The sequence below is a fragment of the Gigantopelta aegis genome, chromosome 4, assembly GCF_016097555.1.
Source record: "Gigantopelta aegis isolate Gae_Host chromosome 4, Gae_host_genome, whole genome shotgun sequence".
Taxonomy (NCBI): domain Eukaryota; kingdom Metazoa; phylum Mollusca; class Gastropoda; order Neomphalida; family Peltospiridae; genus Gigantopelta; species Gigantopelta aegis.
This window is the reverse complement of record NC_054702.1, coordinates 17,237,218-17,256,205: the sequence shown is the minus strand read 5'-3', so window position 1 is coordinate 17,256,205 and position 18,988 is coordinate 17,237,218. Positions and strand designations below refer to the sequence as shown.

Here is an 18,988-nt window from a genome sequence, read left to right as displayed (position 1 = left end):
CTTTAAAAAATGGGGAAATTCCAAATAAGGCGACTTAACAGTCAGGATAAGAGTATACACAGAATTTAAGCAATACTGAAAATCAAAAGGTTGTGTGGATGGGGGACAAATGAAATGTATAATTCTCCTTATTAACAGTAAAAAATGGGGTGCTTTTCTACTGGATTCTTTTACAAAGTACCTGTATTAAAATATGGCAACAGACTTGAATAATGGCGTCTTTGAGGAGAGAAAAGTGGTTTTTTTGTTTTTTTAATGACACCACTAGAGCACATTAATTTATTAATTAATCATCAGCTATTGGGCAGCAAAAAAGTAGTATGCTTTACATGCATGTGATTATGTTGTATGAAGGCAGCAGGAAGCAAAAAAGTAGTATGCTTTACATGCATGTGATTATGTTGTATGAAGGCAGCTGTAGGAAGGAGCAAGGAGAAGCAAAAAAGGAGTATGCTTTATATGCTTTTAAAAATGTTGATAATATGAATGGACTCTTGGTAAATGATGGAACATGGTAAAGTATGATTACAGCTTTAGTGCTCATATAGAATGGATGTGGTACATGGGTGCAGTTTGGATAAAAAGAAATGAAAATAAATTAGTTTCAATATGAGCATCTATAGTCATCCCATCTTCCTACAAAAATGTTTTTTTGTGAATAATTTTAGTTTGGTTTGACATAAGAAGAAAAGTAAAAGTGTTTTGGAAATATTGCGCAATTTGGAAAACAATTGGCTCAAAAATAAATAACTTGTAGTAAGTTCCGTAGTATGAAAAAAGGCATTCTATAGAGACAGACTATAGATTGGATTCATGCGATGCCTGCATCTGCAAAATGCCAGCCTAATGAAATAATCAAATATGGTGTATATGTCTAAAATGCAAGACCCAGACACATCAGACACAACACACACACTCACCACATCCAGTCTATATGAGCCTGTAGTTAATATCTAATAACTGATAATTAAAAACACCCATTGGAGATACATGTATTGCTAACCTGAAACTGATGAAAGGCCGCTGGTGTGGTCAGATCAGTGTTGGAGCTGCCCGACTCCTGAGACGACGACCTCTGTCGGGCCGATTCCGTCAGCCGGGTCACGGACTGGGAGTGTTGCTGAGCCGAGAGTTTCTGCATGATGTTCACACACTTCAACAAACTTGTCACATCCGCTTCCCCATCTCCTGATACACTGCAAAACACAAGTACTGGGGTTTTACTTATTATAATTATATTATTATTATTATTAATTTTAATTTTTTAATCCTATAAAATACAAAACAGTACAACGTTAAATATATATGATATGAGGTCCACTGATTATTAGGGGCCTAGAACTAGTCATTTCATGGGGGCGGCACATAGCCCACTGGCAAAGCGCATGCCTGATGTGCGGTTGGTATAAGATCGATCCCCGTCAATGGGCCTATTGGGCTATTTCTCGTTCCAGTCAATGCACCACAATTGGTATATCAAAGGTCTTGGTATGTGCTATCCTGTCTGTAGGATGATGCATATAAAAGATGCCTTGCTACTAATGAGAAAATGTAGCGGGTTTCCTCTCTATTACTATCCAATAGCTGATGTAACATCAATGTGCTCTAGTGGTGTCGTTAAACAAAACAAACTTTCTATTGGTGACTTCATGCACAATAATGCATTTTGCAACATTTGCAGCTGTCAAAATAAAGCCAAAAGGCTGTTGACATGTTTTATTTAACGATGCACTCAATACATTTTATTGACGGTTATATGGTGTCAGACATATGGTTAAGGACCACACATATATTGAGAGGAAACCCGCTGTCACCACTTCATAGGCTACTCTTTTCAATTAGCAGCAAGGGATCTTATATATGCACGTCCATCCCACAGACAGAATAGTACATACCACAGCCTTTATTATACCAGCACTGGCTGGAACAAGAAATAGCCCAATAAAAATAAAAAAAGCTGATTGTAGATTCTCTTGCACCTCATGAGGATGCTTTACTAAACTAAAACTGTATGCTATTGAAATGAAGTTGTAAAAGTACCATTATGTAATATTGTCACCATTCATACTATATTGTAAACTGTCCGGTTTTGAACGGAATCAGGTTTAGAGAGTTTCTATTCTATATATTTAAAAAGGGACTGTCAAAAAATACTGGTTTATAGAGGGTACAGTTTTGACATATTTCACTATATATTGTTATTTGTGCAATAAAATGTGCTAAATGATTTTTTTTTTAAAATGTTTTATAAACAAGCATGAATTTTAAGTCTATAGTCCTTCCCACAACCAATTGTTTTCTAAATTGCACACAAAAATAGGTGTTTTTTTTTTGTTATTTCCAAAACACTTTTATTTTTCTTCTTACATCAAACCAAACTGAAATTATTTACAAAAAACATTTTTGTAGGATGGTGAAATGGACGGACTATAGTTACCTTAGAACCCTGTGTCCCAGAAGTGAAGCTTGTTCAGCCAATCCAGGCAATATTCTCTCCTTCACATGTTTATCTTCCTTGGAAAGATAACTCAAAACTTTCAAAAGCTGAAAAAATTTATTTATTTAAAATTAATATTTCTTCTAAAAAACCCAGAGTTGATTTAAAAGTTGTTTGACTACTAAATTTATGGGACATCATACTTCACTGTTGCATGAATTTCCATAGTTTCAGTTAGAAAGAAAGACGTGTTTTATTTAATGACGCACTCAACACATTTTATTTACGGTTATATGGTGTCAGACATATGGTTAAGGACCACATAGATTTTGAGAGGAAACCCGCTGTCGCCACTACATGGGCTACTCTTCCGATTGGCAGCAAGGGATCTTTTATTTGCACTTCCCACAGGCAGGATAGCACAAACCATGGCCTTTGTTGAACCAGTTATGGATCACTGGTCGGTGCAAGTGGTTTACACCTACCCATTGAGCCTTGCGGAGCACTCACTCAGGGTTTGGAGTCGGTATCTGGATTAAAAATCCCATGCCTCGACTGGGATCCGAACCCAGTACCTACCAGCCTGTAGACCGATGGCCTGCCACGACGCCACCGATGCCGGTTAGTTTCAGTTAGAATAAATTCTATAAAGAAAGTCACAATATTGAGATAAATATATCACCACCATTATTTAAAGTATGCAATACTTGTACACTTTTAATCACTTTCAACCGATTTGAATTTTTTTTAGTACAGATTAACCACAACTGTTTTTAGTTAACAGCCTTAAGCTAAACATGATCATATTTTGATGTTATATATCTATTTCCAAGTTACAGCATACCAAAAGTACACTTAATTAATAAAACAGTAACATATAACTAAAAATGACTGCTTATTTTAAATTCTACAAAGGTAAACCTACTCATAATCAAAATGGTATTTTTTGTATTTGATCTAATATTTTTAACAAAGAGCTATTTTCTAAACTGGACAACACTAAGCTGCTACAAGTAGTAAGGAAACAGCTGCTACAAGTAGGAAGGAAACAGCTGCTACATGTAGTAACCAAACAGGAAATAGTGGCATGGTGTATTAAGGATGACCAAAACACTTGTAACTGCTGCAGTGTTGGTGATAGTTGTATTACAAATAAAGGTTACTTACCGACTCTTCATTAATGTAAGGCTTTTGTACGCTCTGCAACAATGCTGAAAGCAATCGAGGACAGAACTGTAGCAGAACCTCACATGTCTCACCATATCCACCCTGGAAAACAATTTAGTTTATAGAAACTATATTGCAATTTTCCTTGAGAAAAAAAAAAATCATCAGGACTATAATATCAGGAATATGATAATAAAGCTAACATGGTCAAAATACTCAATAAGCATACGCATACAGGCTCCCATTTTTGTAGGGGGCAGTCTGGTTTTTGCCCAATTTAAACGAAAATGCCCGAATCTGGGTCACATTTTTTCATATTAAGCATTACTGCAAACAGCTATATAGGGTTGCAAACGAATCACTATGCATTTTTACATCAATTACAACTAATTTTGCGAGTAGAATGATGGAAATACACAGTAAATAGGCCACAGGTTAGCACATTTTGCTCGAAGATCTCTATTGATTTTGCTGTACACTTATGTCAGTAAGAAACATTACAACTGAATATGTTTTGCAACTACTTCAAAAAGTATCGAAATCCGACTTCTTAAGATGGTTGGCTCCTGGTTTTTATGTCTGGTAGCTCCTTGATAATATTGTAATTTTTTAACCAACACAAAAAAAAAGAAGATTTTTTTTACAAAACCAGCTCATAGTGGTGTAGTAGTTAAGCCATTAGCTTTAAGGTTGGTAGGTGTTTTGGTTTCATATTCTGATACTGGCCCCAACCCAAAGTGAGTTTAATAGGTTAGTAAGGAGTGTAAGGCCCAGTATACCAGCTTTTCTCTCAATAACAACTAGCACTAACCATTAAAGGTAGGGTCAACTCAAACAATAGCCTTATGTGTTGGAAAGATGCATACCCGGACCACCAACACATACTGACACTTTAACAAATGAAAAACATGTAATTTTAAAGTTAATAAAAAAACATGATTATTCCTGCTAACTGGGGGCAGCCATTTTGTTTCGTTTTTGTGACGACCAGTGGTATAGGTTGCATAGTACCAAAGAAGAGAGTACCGTGTCAAAGTTCGACATGCACCGTCAAATATTTACGGAGTAAAAGCAGCTGTGGGTGTGATTGGTAGTAATATGTGACATTGATTACTTGTGCAAATACTATTATCCATTGACAATAAATAAATACACTTTTATTTGTTATACAGTTATTATGCAGTATATACCAGAGGTTGAAACTAATGCGGGGTACCCCAAAAATGGAACTGCAATTTTCAGCAAAAATGACGGTTGCTATTAAAAACATAAATTAAATCTCTTAAATGATACGTGACCCCCCATTTTCTTGCAGCTAGATTAGATGTGAGGTGCCACACTTTCTATTGCTGTACTTCCTGGGTGTGTTGAAACGCTGCTCATATCAGTTTTATTAGTAAACGTTAACATTATCGGCAATAGGAATTGATTTAGTCTAATGGAACCTATAGCATATATTCACTATATTATCATTTTTTTATACTGTGTGCCATTTACTGTTATTTGACAGTCATAATTGCTTAATTAGGTTACACTCAGGCATGGGAGTTCATAATGTCCTTGACCTTGGCATTAATTTACTGTGCACTGCTGAGAATAGAGTTTGAAAAAAAGTCTGTGCTGACCAATTGGAGATTTTGGCCCATATTTTTTACTTAAAATATTTTAAAGCTTATTTATCCAAGGTGATGGACATGTCATATAACACTGATCTTATTTAGGATAATAAGTCTAGGCAAGATGAAATAAGCTATTAGTAATAATTTATTTTTAGTTAAAAAATAATGTTAGCTGATACGGTATTAGGTTAAGCTTTTAGATCTCCATTAACAATGTGTATTTGAATGCAATTGGCTCTGGAATGACTACATTTAAATAACCTGATTTCTGCTGTAATTTTAACATACTTTTTAGGTTGGTGAATTATGTTTTAGGCAAATATGGGAGTTTTTACAATTGTTTTTGTGAGTTTGGCAAAAACATTAAAATCTACAGAAGTGGGTTCTGTGTAGCCATTTTGCATTCTCTTCTTTATTTGTACACAAATATAAGCTTGGTAATGATAGCTTTAGGTCAGTTCATTAAATCTTGTCCATATATTCAGTGAGTTTTCTATAGTAAAGGGTATTTGAAGTATATACCAAGTACAAGACCAATTTTGACACATTTGTTAATCTACCTAGGAGTGTGTTAGTATTATCTTCCACTATTACCACACTTGTAAAGTTATATTTTCCAATATTACTATGTAAATGATGTGTTACATTACAGATTGTAGTAATGCATACAATATAAATATTATATTCAGTTAAAACAGAAAATAATTAAAGAAAAATGACTTTCGCACTCTTTTGATGGATTGAATGTGCTTTTTTTATGACAAATAAAAAATAAAGATGTAAAACCCTAATGATAACTCTAGATATGATACATGTCTGTAAGCACCAATCACTGGAGATTATTAATAAAATATCAACAGATATATTGGTAGCTGTCAGTGGATTTAATAATGCATATATAAAAACCAACTAGGCTGAAGGGTTTGAAAATATTGCATTCAGTGACTTGACATCCAAGCATAGTCCATACCTTGGGTGTTTACCCCACCATGATGTGTACCACATTCATTTACTACTATTATTTGTGGATGCAGTGGTGTTCATTTCAGATACCACATGTAATATGCTTTTTTTCTAGTGAAGTTCTTATCATATGCCCATTAAAGTCTTTCAAAACACAGGGTCACTGCAATAAATGAGTTTTAAAGTAATTATTTATTGGAAATGAGACTCTGGCTATGCATGCACACACTACATATACAACTAGACATACACAACCAACCCATAGTATGTATCTTCAAGAGTAGTATTTTTATTTATTATTTGTTTTAAATATGATACATTGCATTTGTATACAACTTTGCATAACACTGATGCTTCCTGAGGTGTACATTAAATCAGGTTGCACTGTAGGAACAACACTTTCAATTATGTTGTCACATCATATCAGAACACAGAAGATCCTGATAGTCATGAAAACACCCAATTGGACACTTTTTGAAAAATATTTTTTTGTTGATATAGGTTGCATAGTACCAAAGAAGAGAGTACCGTGTCAAAGTTTGACATGCATCGTCAAATATTTACGGAGTAAAAGCAGCTGTGGGTGTGATTGGTAGTAATATGTGACATTGATTATTTGTGCAAATACTATTATCCATTGACAATAAATAAATACACTTTTATTTGTTATACAGTTGTTATGCAGTATATACCAGAGGTTGAAACTAATGCAGGGTACCCCCAAAAATGGAACTGCAATTTTCAGCAAATACGAAGGTTGCTATTAAAAACATAAATTAAATCTCTTAAATGATACGTGACCCCCCATTTTCTTTCAGCTAGATTAGATGTGAGGTGCCACACTTTCTATTGCTGTACTTCCTGGGTGTGTTGAAACGCTGCTCATATCAGTTTTATTAGTAAACGTTAACATTATCGGCAATAGGAATTGATTTGGTCTATGGAACCTATAGCTTGGGGCGAAGTGACATCAGCTCCGTCCATTTCCTCTATGCACAGTGTAAACAAACGCTCTAATTTACGACAAGGTGCTTCGCTTTCATCAAACAGCATAAATGACTTGATAGTATAATAAACTATTTAACTAAATATATTTCAATTTGCACCAAAAGAATGAAATGGAGTTATAGTATTTTTCTTTTAAATAATCTGAAGGAAAAATGCATATTATTAGGCCTACTGGTAGGGTACGTTCGAGCAAAAACGACCACTCACGATACCCAAGTGATACTTTTCTTTTCTTTGGGAGGACGTAATTGGTCAGTTTTGTGATTTTAGATGGGAAAGTCTACTTAATTAAGAGTTTTACAGAATTATTTACAGTAATAAAGCAGGGCGGCTAATAATGCCCATTACGATTGAAGGGGTATCCGTACGGTTACCACATAATACCCTGTGATCTTAATAAAAGAGGCACGTCTTTTTAGCGTGTCTAGACACAGTGTCTGGGGACCGTCTAAATATACACCTGCCAATGAGGAACCACAGATACAGGCCACGGAAAGAAAAGACCAATTAACCAAGAAAACACTCCGATTATTATTTCAGTACATGGATTAATTTATGTACCGAACATAATACAGTTATTTCAACACTTTGACAGTGTTGATTTATTTTGAATTGAAAAATAATATATAATTAAATTGTTGCTGGGTTACTGGGATGGCTATTATTACAGAACATTGCGTTGCATTCGCAAAAATCCTGATGTGACACGTTAGGTATTACATAACCACCAGCTCGCCAGAGGGCGTATTCACTGGGATGGTACAAAATGGCTGTGCCCGTTATATATAATAGCCGTCACATTTAACCGTTTTATTAACTATACGATTATACTTGTTGATATTAAGCAATAATGTGCATTATATATCGTTGAATATGCATACCAGGCCAAATGCCTTAATTGTCCCCTCCTTTAAGCTCTGTTTTGGATAACCCAGCTAGTCAATGTGCGCACCAAAGATAGCATGTTTGAACCTTAATTGGATATAAATTAAAATAAATACAGAAACAAAATTAGGAAGATTTGATGAAATTTATGCAATTAGAGAACAATTTTTATGGAAACATTCAACTACCACAAAATATTAAATATTATTGAAAAATAATTCTTACCTCTGTACTCAAATCCATGGGAGATTTCCCAAAGTTTTCTAGAGTAATTTGTGCTTTTCTTTGTAGCAAGATGGAAGCCGCGTCATGCTGCCCATGACTGTGGAAGTTAAGACAGTAGTTGTGTACAATAAAAATAAATGAATGAATCTTTAACTACACTTTGGCACAAGTTAAATTAAATGTTTTAGTATTAAAAACCTTGCTCTGATGAAAAAGAAATCATGCTATTTGTTCTTTAAATAAAACATTTTCTAAAATACATGACACATCTTCTCGTGTAGTTCATTTTTCAATAATCACACCCCCCCCCCCCCCAAAAAAAACCCAAACAAAAACATGCGCTGAAATTTATGACAAAACATATTCTTGTTTAGTTAATTTTTCGATTAAAAACCCCCACAATCAACAAAAAAACATTCTTTTTTTGGTCTAATATTTCCTGCAGACATTAATACTCCTGTGTTACGTGTTTTATTGGTCAAGTCATGAAGTATAATACGATGCATAATAACAAAAATACGAACCTGCATGCAAAGTGCAAAGCCGTCCATCCATTATGATTTGTCCTGTTAACAGATGCTCCATTGTCTATAAGACACAGCAAGGTCTGAAATAATATCCAGCCTGTTGTTTTATGTAACTCCAACTCAATGTATTCACATTACCGAGATCATCAGTTTCATTATGCAGTGTATCAACATCAGGGCTTCTAGATTATAATAGCCCCACACCCATGGCTAGTGATATTCAGTGTTGGACTAGTAAATTACTACCATAACTAGCCCGATGGCTAGTGGAAAATAAACCCTTGTCAAATGCTGCATTTAAGTCTTATTTTATAAATATGAATATCCTGCCCCCTCTTCCCACACCCAATCTAAGGGTTTCTAAGCTCTATCTCCCTCTTTATGTGACATATCTGATTATTATTAGTAGTAAAATTGTATTTATTTAAAGTGGAGCCAGTGAATTTTTAATCATGGCTAGTAAATTTTTTAAATCACTGATCCATGGCTAGTGGATTTTTATAAAATTCGAGAAACCCTGAACATTATAAGTTGTAGAAGCATCACGAGGGGTACATGGCTTTTTATGTACCCTCTGTGTGTTCTTTTACCCCAAGCCGAAGGCGAGGGGGTAAAAGAGCACACAGAGGGTACATAAAAAGCCATGTACCCCGAGAGATGCTTCTACAACGAATTTATCTTGCCGACATGTTAAACCATATAGCCAAATAATCAAAATAACGCCAGACAATAATTTATTAACGGAGCCGTACCACGCCGACGCGAACGAAACCACTTGCCAGTAATGAAAAAGTTTCATCGATAAACGAGTTTTTAACTTCAAATGTTTGTAATACGAAATTATCTGAAACAGATATTAATTAAAATAAAAAATAAAACTTTTTTTTTATCAGAAATGTATGTAGTAAAAAAAATTAAAATATTAAAAAAAACAAAAAAAAACAAGAATATTGCTAATCGCGCATTAATACAATAACACCACGACCGTAATTAGGTGGCCGAGTTCAACATTGCAGCTTTTAAAAGTATTGAAATAGTGTATTTTATAGTAAAAATAAAATTAATTATGTATACTTGATTGATTATCAATGTTATTTATAATCTAATTATTGCTTTAGCATTAACTGGGGTGGCTGGAAACTGTTGGAAATTACAGACGGGGTATAAGAGAATTTGGCTCCGCCCACAGGGGTATAAGGGATTTGTCCAACGGCAAAAAACCAATGAGATTAAAGAATTTTACATGAAGGCGAAATAATAAACTTTAAGCAAACCACTAATATATTAAACCTGCCAAACTGAACAGAGGGAATTTGTCCATTTCCTTGTGACCTACCCTGACACCAAAAAATATCCAGATGTATATAACATTTTTAGACTAAAACATTTTTAAAAAGATACCTCAGCACATTTAGTGTCTAACACTTTGTCTAAAGAAAAAACTGCTTCTACCAGATAGGTAACTGCTATCAGACAATAGCAAGGAAACTTTTATATACACTTTCCATAAATTCGGACTAAAATACTTACAGATTTGTGACCATTCTGACAAGCAACATGTAAAGCTGTTTGACCCTGTGAATCCTACAAATAAAATAATAATTATTAAAAATATTTATTACACCAGCGGGCACTCATAACCGGGGAAATATAATTATAATTTCTCAGTGAGAAATTATTATGCATTGGTGTAACGTACAATAGTATTGGATGATCTGGCACTTACAAACCAATGACTTTATGTGTACTAAATATGTTATCGCGATTTGACAAAACTATATAATGACGTGACATTATTTAAAGAGCTTGCATTTATGCCTCTCAGTTTTTATTGTTAAATTTGAAAAAAAGGCTTTTAGAGAAAACAAAGAGCTGAGGTAATAAATAGAATAACAAACTCGGTACCACTTATTATCAAATTTATGTTTCCCATAAATAAAAAAAAATCACTAAAGCACGTGCAGGGCTGTAGCTACTGGGGTGGGGGTGGGGGGTGGGGGGGAATAATAGAAACTTAAAAAAATTTCTCTTCTTAACCATTTAAGGAGTTTTAGACTATTAACTACTCAGTTGCCCCCTACACAAAAAATCCTAGCTACGGCCCTGACGTGACAAATGAAAATTATTTCAATCGGGACATAAATTTAATATCTGGTAGCTTGTTTATTATCCTCTATATAAGTCCTTAACTATAGCTTCAAACACTAAATGCAAAACCTATTACTAATGTTTAATAAGAATAATACACACATATATTTTTATAATAAGCACTACCCACACCAATAAAGTTAAATAATTTGGAACCACCTACAAAGATAAAGTTCGCAGACACCTATCCCATCACAAGTGATATTGCCGAACTAATCTAACTGGATATGTTTTTATCTAATTAGGATGCTAAAATGATGGACTATTTAACTAGCCAGCATGTGAATAATATGAATTCTAAATGGAAATACCTCGATATCGACATCTCTAACATGCTGAAATAGAGCTTGCAGCAACTCTGTTCTGCCATTCACAGCCAACCAGTGGATCTGGTGAAAGAAAAATAATTCCACATATTATTAAAATATATTTCATAAATCTATTAAAAAATTCATAATGTTAAAAAAACCCACAAAAAAATGACTTCACCCAACCCAAAACAAGTCTACAAGTTATAGTTGGTAAACTTTAAAATAATTTTAACACAAGCCTATTTTTAAGTATTTTATCACAGAACTTTCAGTTTTGTTTTACTTACTAAAAAGAAAAAAAAATGAAACCCTGGTATTTAAAAAAAAAAATAATTAAGTTTTACATTTTAACCAGTGTTTCAAATGTAGAGATGGGTTTGAGGAAACCAACATTATTTTAATTCCAACCAAGTATTTAACTAACATGCACATCTTTAAGAATGGCATAAGCTATTAAGCATCTGTGGGTTAATATGATACATTTAATAAGTATAAAAAGTCACTATAATACAAAGACAAAAACTTACTGCCGTCAAGCCTTCGTTGTTTCGAATATTGGTGTCTGATTTTACCTCCAACAGTTTATTCAAACATTTCAAATGTCTGCCAAAATAAAGTAAAGAAATATATGTAACTTAGTGTTCATTGCATGTAGACATGACAAAGTGCATACCAATATAATTGAGCAGCCCAACCTATTTTCAACTTTAAGACATCTCACTTATGGCAAGGATCTAAATACTGCCATCCTAATGTGTTTTTGCCGGTCAACATCACCAAGGGTCAGAAAATATTTCTTTAAAGTTAAATCAGCAATTATTTTATGTTTATACTTTATGATCTTGTTTGATCTGGCAGAAATTTCAGCCAATTTCAACCCTTGTATGAGAGAAAAACTTTCCATGCCGTTCGTGGTTCAAAGACATTTAATGAGCCATGATATACATTTTCCAACCAGACAGTACAGATCATGGAAAACTGACTGGAGGGGAGCATGACAATTAATAGAATACGGTCACATGGTGGGATTGACCTGCCAGTATGGCAAAAATATTATCTTGAGTATCTGTTAGATTATCTACTACTGAGTCAATCACATCTTTAAACTTTCTCATACTGTAACTATTGAATCTTGATCCACATAACAACAAAATGAATGTTTTTATAGCAACTGACCAATTACACACAGCAATATGTTAAGATGTACAAATAATATTACAAAAGGCTTGTTTTTTGTGGGTTTTTTTTTTTTACAACTGAACCATTATGTGCAACGAGGAAAGGTGTTCAAATAATAAAAGAAAGAAAAAAAGTTTTGTTTCTATGGCAACTGACCTATAACATCCAGTAAGGTATAAAGATGTAAAACAAATATCTGAAAGAAAGGCTAATTTTTATGACAGTTGACCCATTATATGCAACAAGGTATAAAGATGAACAAATAAGTGAAAAAAGGCTTGTTTCTATGGCAACTAACCCATTACATGCAGCAAGGTGTAAAGATGAACAAATAACAACTGAAAAAAGGTTTGTTTCTATGGCAACTAACCCATTACGTGCAGCAAGGTGTAAAGATGAACAAATAACAACTGAAAAAAGGCTTGTTTCTATGGTAACTAACCCATTACGTGCAGCAAGGTGTAAAGATGAACAAATAACAACTGAAAAAAAGCTTGTTTCTATGGCAACTAACCCATTACGTGCAGCAAGGTGTAGTGCTGTACACCCAGACACGTCCTGAGTGTTCACTCCAGCTCCTTTCTTCAGCAGCAGACACAGGCACTCATATGATCCACAACTGAAAAGATGAAACAGATAATATAGCTGGGTCTCTGTAAATGAGGGTGGAATAATACACAGAAATTAAAGTTTGTTTTGTTTAACGACCAATTAGAGCACATTGATTTATTAATCATTGGCTATTGGATGTCAAACATATGGTAATTTTGACACATTCATACTATCATAGAGAGGAAACCCACTACATTTTTCATTAGTAGCAAGGGATCTTTAATATGCACCATCCCACAGACAGGATAGCACATACTACGGCCTTTGATATACCAGTCATAGTGCACTGGCTGGAACAAGAAATAGCCTGATGGACCCACAGACGAGAATCGATCAGAGACCAACTGTGCATCAGGCGTGGACTTTACACCACTGGGCTATGTCCCACCCCAATGCACAGAAATACATGATTACATGTATATATGTATAGGACAGATTTTAATTTAATTTCTTTTTTGACCTGGACACAACCAGCAAGAATACCAATGTCATGTATGCTTGAAACAAAAGCAGTCATGTGTATCTTAGACCCTTTATTTTAAAATGATTTTAAATGTGCAAAGGTTAACCTATCGGGTTTATTAAAACTGGTACTGATTCGAATCCAGTTGCTATCATACTTTCATGAACGTTAATAATTATTAAGTACTGATCAATAATTGTCTGCATAAATTTGAAATCTGTAAAAAAAAAAAAAAAAAAAATCTGTAATACAAACTTTGCTGCAATGTGCAACAGCGATCTGTGAGCTCTTCCACATGAATAACTGACGTCATACTTCGACTTGCACAACAAATCACTCACAGACCTGAAAACAATTTCAAGAGTTAAAAAAAAGATCCATAATGAAGGAAGGAAATGTTTCATTTAATGATGCACTCAACACATTTTATTTACAGTTATTTGTCATTAGACATATGGTTAAGGACCACACATATATTGAGGGAGGAAACCTACTGTCTCCACATTATGGGCTACTCTTTTTGATTAAAAGCAAGGGATCTTTTATATGCACCATCCCATAGACAGGATAGCACATACCACGACCTTTGATATACCAGTCATGGTGCACTGGCTGGAACGAGAAATGATCTATAATGAAGCCATTGATGGGGCTGATAACAATTATCAACATTTTCATTTTGATGATTGTGAACAGCTCCTAAGTGCATTATGTAACATGGAGATCAATTGCATTAAAAAAATATTCAATAATATATATATAATTAGATTAAGTGATAATTTAACTTCTAGTACTGAGATTTGAACCACATACCCTCTGTCAGAAAAATAAACTAATCTAGTACTAGAAATTAATGTTGGTTTACAGCAAAGCAATTATTTTAATGTCCTTGGTAAAATAATAATTGGTAATGCAGTTTTTTCTTCTCTCTGTACGAGTCCCTTACCGGTCCAACCAGAGGGGACTATACTCAGTCTATAGGTTTAATCTCCATAATCTCCATCCTTCTGTCTCTGTCCATCTATCTGTCCCACATATAGTTTTGCAGATTTTTTTCCCCACAATGCCTCAAAATATTAAGATGACACTTTATATATAGCTTTAGTATACAAACAAAGTTTGACTTTCATGTCAATTTACCCATTTTTCACAGAGTTATGGCCCTTTAACTTAGGAGATATGAACATGTTTTCTAGACCTTTTTTGCAATACCTGAAGATACTGAAATGAAATTTTGTATATAGCTTTATCATGTACTGTTAAAGATCAGCTTTAACTTTCATGGCAATTTACTCATTTTGTTTTACAGAGTTATGGCCCTTGATCTTAGGAGAAACAAAAATTTGTTGGGTCCAGTAGGGAACATGTATTGCTTTAGCAGTACTCTCAGAATGTTTTTTTTTGTTGTTGAAAAGCATGGATTAGACAGAAAAGGCGGGTATATTTGAGCTTTTTAAATGTAATTCTCATTTGCCATAGTCACTTCTCATTGGTCTCATTTGCCTTGGTACCCGAAATGCTTTCCGTCACATTTTTCATATAGCCAAGGCAACTTTAATGATTTCAACTTTATCCCAAATGAGCTTATCTGGACCAAAATGTCACGGTGCATCACAATTGTGGCTTTATTTCTGGTACGGTACAGGTATGTATGGTATTGTTGTATCTACTGTGGTAAATTTGATTTTTTAAAATATATACACATGTATATTGATGCGCAGGGTCAAAATCGACATGTGCGCTGACCAGAGACAAGCAATATATTTTGTTTGACCTAATATGTATATTACCTATGTTGGTTGGCTATCACCATTGGCATCAACAAATAGAAAGCTTGTTTAAAATCTGGAAAAAACAAACATATAAAAATATAACATCACATGAATAATGGTTGTGAACAAATAAGACCATTGCTTATCTGCTCCAAGACAGATAAAATGAAGATATAAAATTGAATAAAACAATTCAGAATGTTTGTAACGAACTCTGGTTTCTAACAGCATGTACCACTAGATTATGTAACATTATGAGCTACATTCTTGTACTGTTTCAGTTAGAGAAAATTTCAAAAATAATAATATTCATTTACGTTAGGCCAAAAACATAATATGTGTTTCAGGTTTCATCTCTGGAAAAAATAGGGTAGGTAGGTAGGAACTTTTTTCTTTTTTTTTCAAACCGAAGTGTTACGAACCTAGTTTGCGGACTGCAAAAATCGCAGTAGATGTTGGGTTTTTTGTCTTTTTGGGTTTGGTTTTTTTGGTAGTCAGAATTTCCCATCCTCCTCCAAAAATAATAACCTCTTTTTTTGTGCAATTTAGAAAACAGTTGTCTCAGAAATAAATAACTTGTAGTAAATTAGCCCGAGTACTCTGACTGTAAGAGAGCTAGACGGACATTTAAATTTGAATCCATAGGCATAGTATCATTATGAAAAAAGGTGTTCCCTGTGAGCTGTGGGAAAGACTAGAGTGCCCTTCAACGGGGATGGGAAGGGGAAGAGGCAAAGCATACTCTGGCCCTTACTAACTCTGGCCCCTCCAGCTAGGGAACAGGTTCCCCTCCCTTAGTCCCACCCCCACTGTTACAACTTCAAAAAAAAAAAAAAAAAATATCTCCAAAAACCGACATAAAATGACTAATTACCAGCGTAATGCAGATCATACAGTTTATAAAATTTCACGTCTGTATGTTTTTTTACCTGGTGGCAACTCAGCTGTTCTTCCACGTTTTAAAGATGTCGCCAGATGTTGCAGGAACTCCATATTCTTATTTTAAACCAACTTCTATCTGGTTCCACTGACAACGATTTCATTCATTTTGTTTATCAGAGTAACTTCCGGCGTTTCTTCTTTAATATTATTCTAAAAATAATTTTCCCTTATGATCATTGGTGGTTATAAATAGATAATGATAGGCATTTCTCGGGATTGTTATTCGGAACCCCTCGGCTGAATCCGTAAGTGGGCAGGAATTTTCGAATCGATTTTATAGACTTCTACACCTAGATCGAATACATCTATCGTTCTGTATATATTTTTTTTTAAGATACTACATCAAATTAAATCCAATAGACGTTAATCCTGAGTTTTCAGCCTTTTAAAGGTGTTTCTCGTGACCAAAATTTACATATTCAAATATATTCAAGAGATTTTATTGTTTAGAATATCAATGTGTTTGCGATCGTGTGCTGATGTCTGTAGCTGTGTCTTTTCATTTCACTTCGTAATATACTATGTTTTCGTACGTACCAAATTATTGGAAGGAAAACTGGTTTGAGCTACAACAAACTAGGATGACAGGTCAGGTCAGGCCATAGGACTTAATGTGCACATTGAGAGCAAGCTGTTGTAGCGCACGCCTGTCATGGGTGCAGGTGTCGGTCTATGCCGACTCCTCAGTCCTGGACAGGAAAGGGTTTGGGGTGGGTGGGTATATTAGCTGTGGGGAATGGTTATATGGTAATAGTGAATTAATTGGGCAAACATTACAACCAGTAGTTCAGTATTACAGTAGGTTTTATTACCACCAAACTGGCACAGATCTTGAAGGATGATTGGGGTCAGAAGTGAAATTTGAAAGTTGACGTTTTTTATTCAAACAATAAAAATGACTAAAAACAAAACAATAACAACTGTATGATCAACAGAATGAAAAAGATTGACAGAAATAATGTTCCACAGTGATTAATCGACCTTCCTGGAAATGGTCAAAATCGAAAATGACACCCCACGCACGTGTACGGGGCAACTGCGTGATGCATGTGCAAACTATGGAATGTGTTTCGGTGTGTTGATAAACAGACCTGAACGTTCTTTACTAGGATGTCTGTGGTCAAAACGTATGTTCAGACTAATAGTTGATATTAACATTAATATTTCAGGTTCCCCTACTTTTTTTTGAAGAGTGTATATCAATTTCAATTCAAATCATTTATTTCATATATGGATTATATAAAATGACAAAGCATACATTGGACCACATACTAAGAACGGTTAAAATGGTTAAATCTGATATATACAGTAATAGTAACGATGGTAATGAATATTATATACTGTGTATACGATATGTGCATGTATGTATACGTAGTGTGTATATATGTTAGTTCAAGTTGGTGTTGTGGTAGAGGATCTGGTATGTTAATTTTTCCTTTGGTTGAACATTTTATAACAGAATTAGCCAACAATTGGTGTTACCTGTCCTGGGCTGTCAAAAAGGAAAACTCATTTTTATACGCCCATTTTTGGGTCGTATTATGGTATGGTGTTGTCCGTCCGTCCGTCCGTCCGTCCGTCTGTACGTACGTCCGTCTGTTAACTTTTTCTTGTCCGGACCATATCTTGCATACAGGGCCATCAAACCTCACATGTAGGAACAACTTGGGATGACGGTGTGTCGCGTACTGTTACTAAGTTACTGTGACCTAGTTTTCACGGTCTACTGCACATGACAGTAAATCCTTGTCTAGATCATATCTTGCATACAGATGCATACAGGATCATCAAACCACATGATGGAACAACTTGGGATGGTGGTTGGTACAAAACAAATTGTTCATTCATCCCATTGCAATTTCACATAGAATTAAATCAGACCGAAAACATATTCCTTAATATAGATATGGTTTTCCATCAAAGTCCTGACGGGCGTATCATGTACCTCACTAGTACTCTTGTTTTAGTTCAGACATAAGTATGAACATATATGACCTACTTTATAACATAGTATGTTTCTTTAGGCATTTAGTTAAAAATGTATCTCAACTTCTGGTTCTTGTTGACATATATCAGTCATCAGTATCATAACGCTTCTCCTCAATCGCACTGTAAGAGAGCGAACATACCCAAGCCAAATGAGACACGGCTTGATAAAACCTGTGTTAAGCAGAACAAGTTTACCCGATATCTTGACAGACAACTATCGCCGCATCACCGTTATTTGTACAAATGGTAAGCTGCTGGAGAAGATCCTTCTCATCCCCAATAATGTGATCTTACATGATAAGATATTTAGATTACAATGGGCTTTCTGCGATCATGCTCATTCTTTTAACACTGCCATGCTCATCACAGAAGCTACACCAGAAGCATAAGACCTGCATACCACTTTTTGTTTGTGGCATATCTTGATGCTACGTTAGTAAAGTTTAATGTAGTAGGCATAAATGTGTGCTGGCCAAAGTACATTTTCTACCATCCAATGAAATATTCGAGCTCCGAGGAAATAATATGTTCCAGACTTTGTCGCGTTCTGGATTGGACTTTGTTATTGGCACCATCCAAGTATGCGGACGGCGTCTCTCTACTTGCACATGGCCCCATATCTGATTCCTTACAAGCACTGATACACATGGCTGATTATGACGCAAATCAGGATAGGTATGGACTTAGTGACTCAAAGACTGAAGTAATGTCGATGAACAGCAGGACCTATATTTCTACCTG

The 18,988-nt window shown here is 34.8% G+C and overlaps 1 protein-coding gene across 1 annotated transcript in view; it reads right to left on the bottom strand.

The window, feature by feature from the left end:
* LOC121372752 (E3 ubiquitin-protein ligase HACE1-like) overlaps positions 1-16,389 on the bottom strand; it is a 33,857-nt gene extending 17,468 nt beyond the window's left edge. The window contains exons 1-12 of the mRNA XM_041499243.1: positions 16,246-16,389; positions 15,335-15,389; positions 13,800-13,889; positions 12,984-13,088; positions 11,818-11,893; positions 11,291-11,368; positions 10,362-10,415; positions 8,829-8,911; positions 8,305-8,401; positions 3,605-3,706; positions 2,438-2,544; positions 1,004-1,196 (exon numbers count right to left, since the gene is read on the bottom strand). Coding sequence (XP_041355177.1) covers positions 1,004-1,196; positions 2,438-2,544; positions 3,605-3,706; positions 8,305-8,401; positions 8,829-8,911; positions 10,362-10,415; positions 11,291-11,368; positions 11,818-11,893; positions 12,984-13,088; positions 13,800-13,889; positions 15,335-15,389; positions 16,246-16,309 — 1,104 coding nt within the window. The 5' untranslated portion in view covers positions 16,310-16,389. The remainder of the gene's footprint in view (positions 1-1,003; positions 1,197-2,437; positions 2,545-3,604; positions 3,707-8,304; positions 8,402-8,828; positions 8,912-10,361; positions 10,416-11,290; positions 11,369-11,817; positions 11,894-12,983; positions 13,089-13,799; positions 13,890-15,334; positions 15,390-16,245) is intronic.
* Between the last annotated feature and the right edge of the window lie 2,599 nt (positions 16,390-18,988).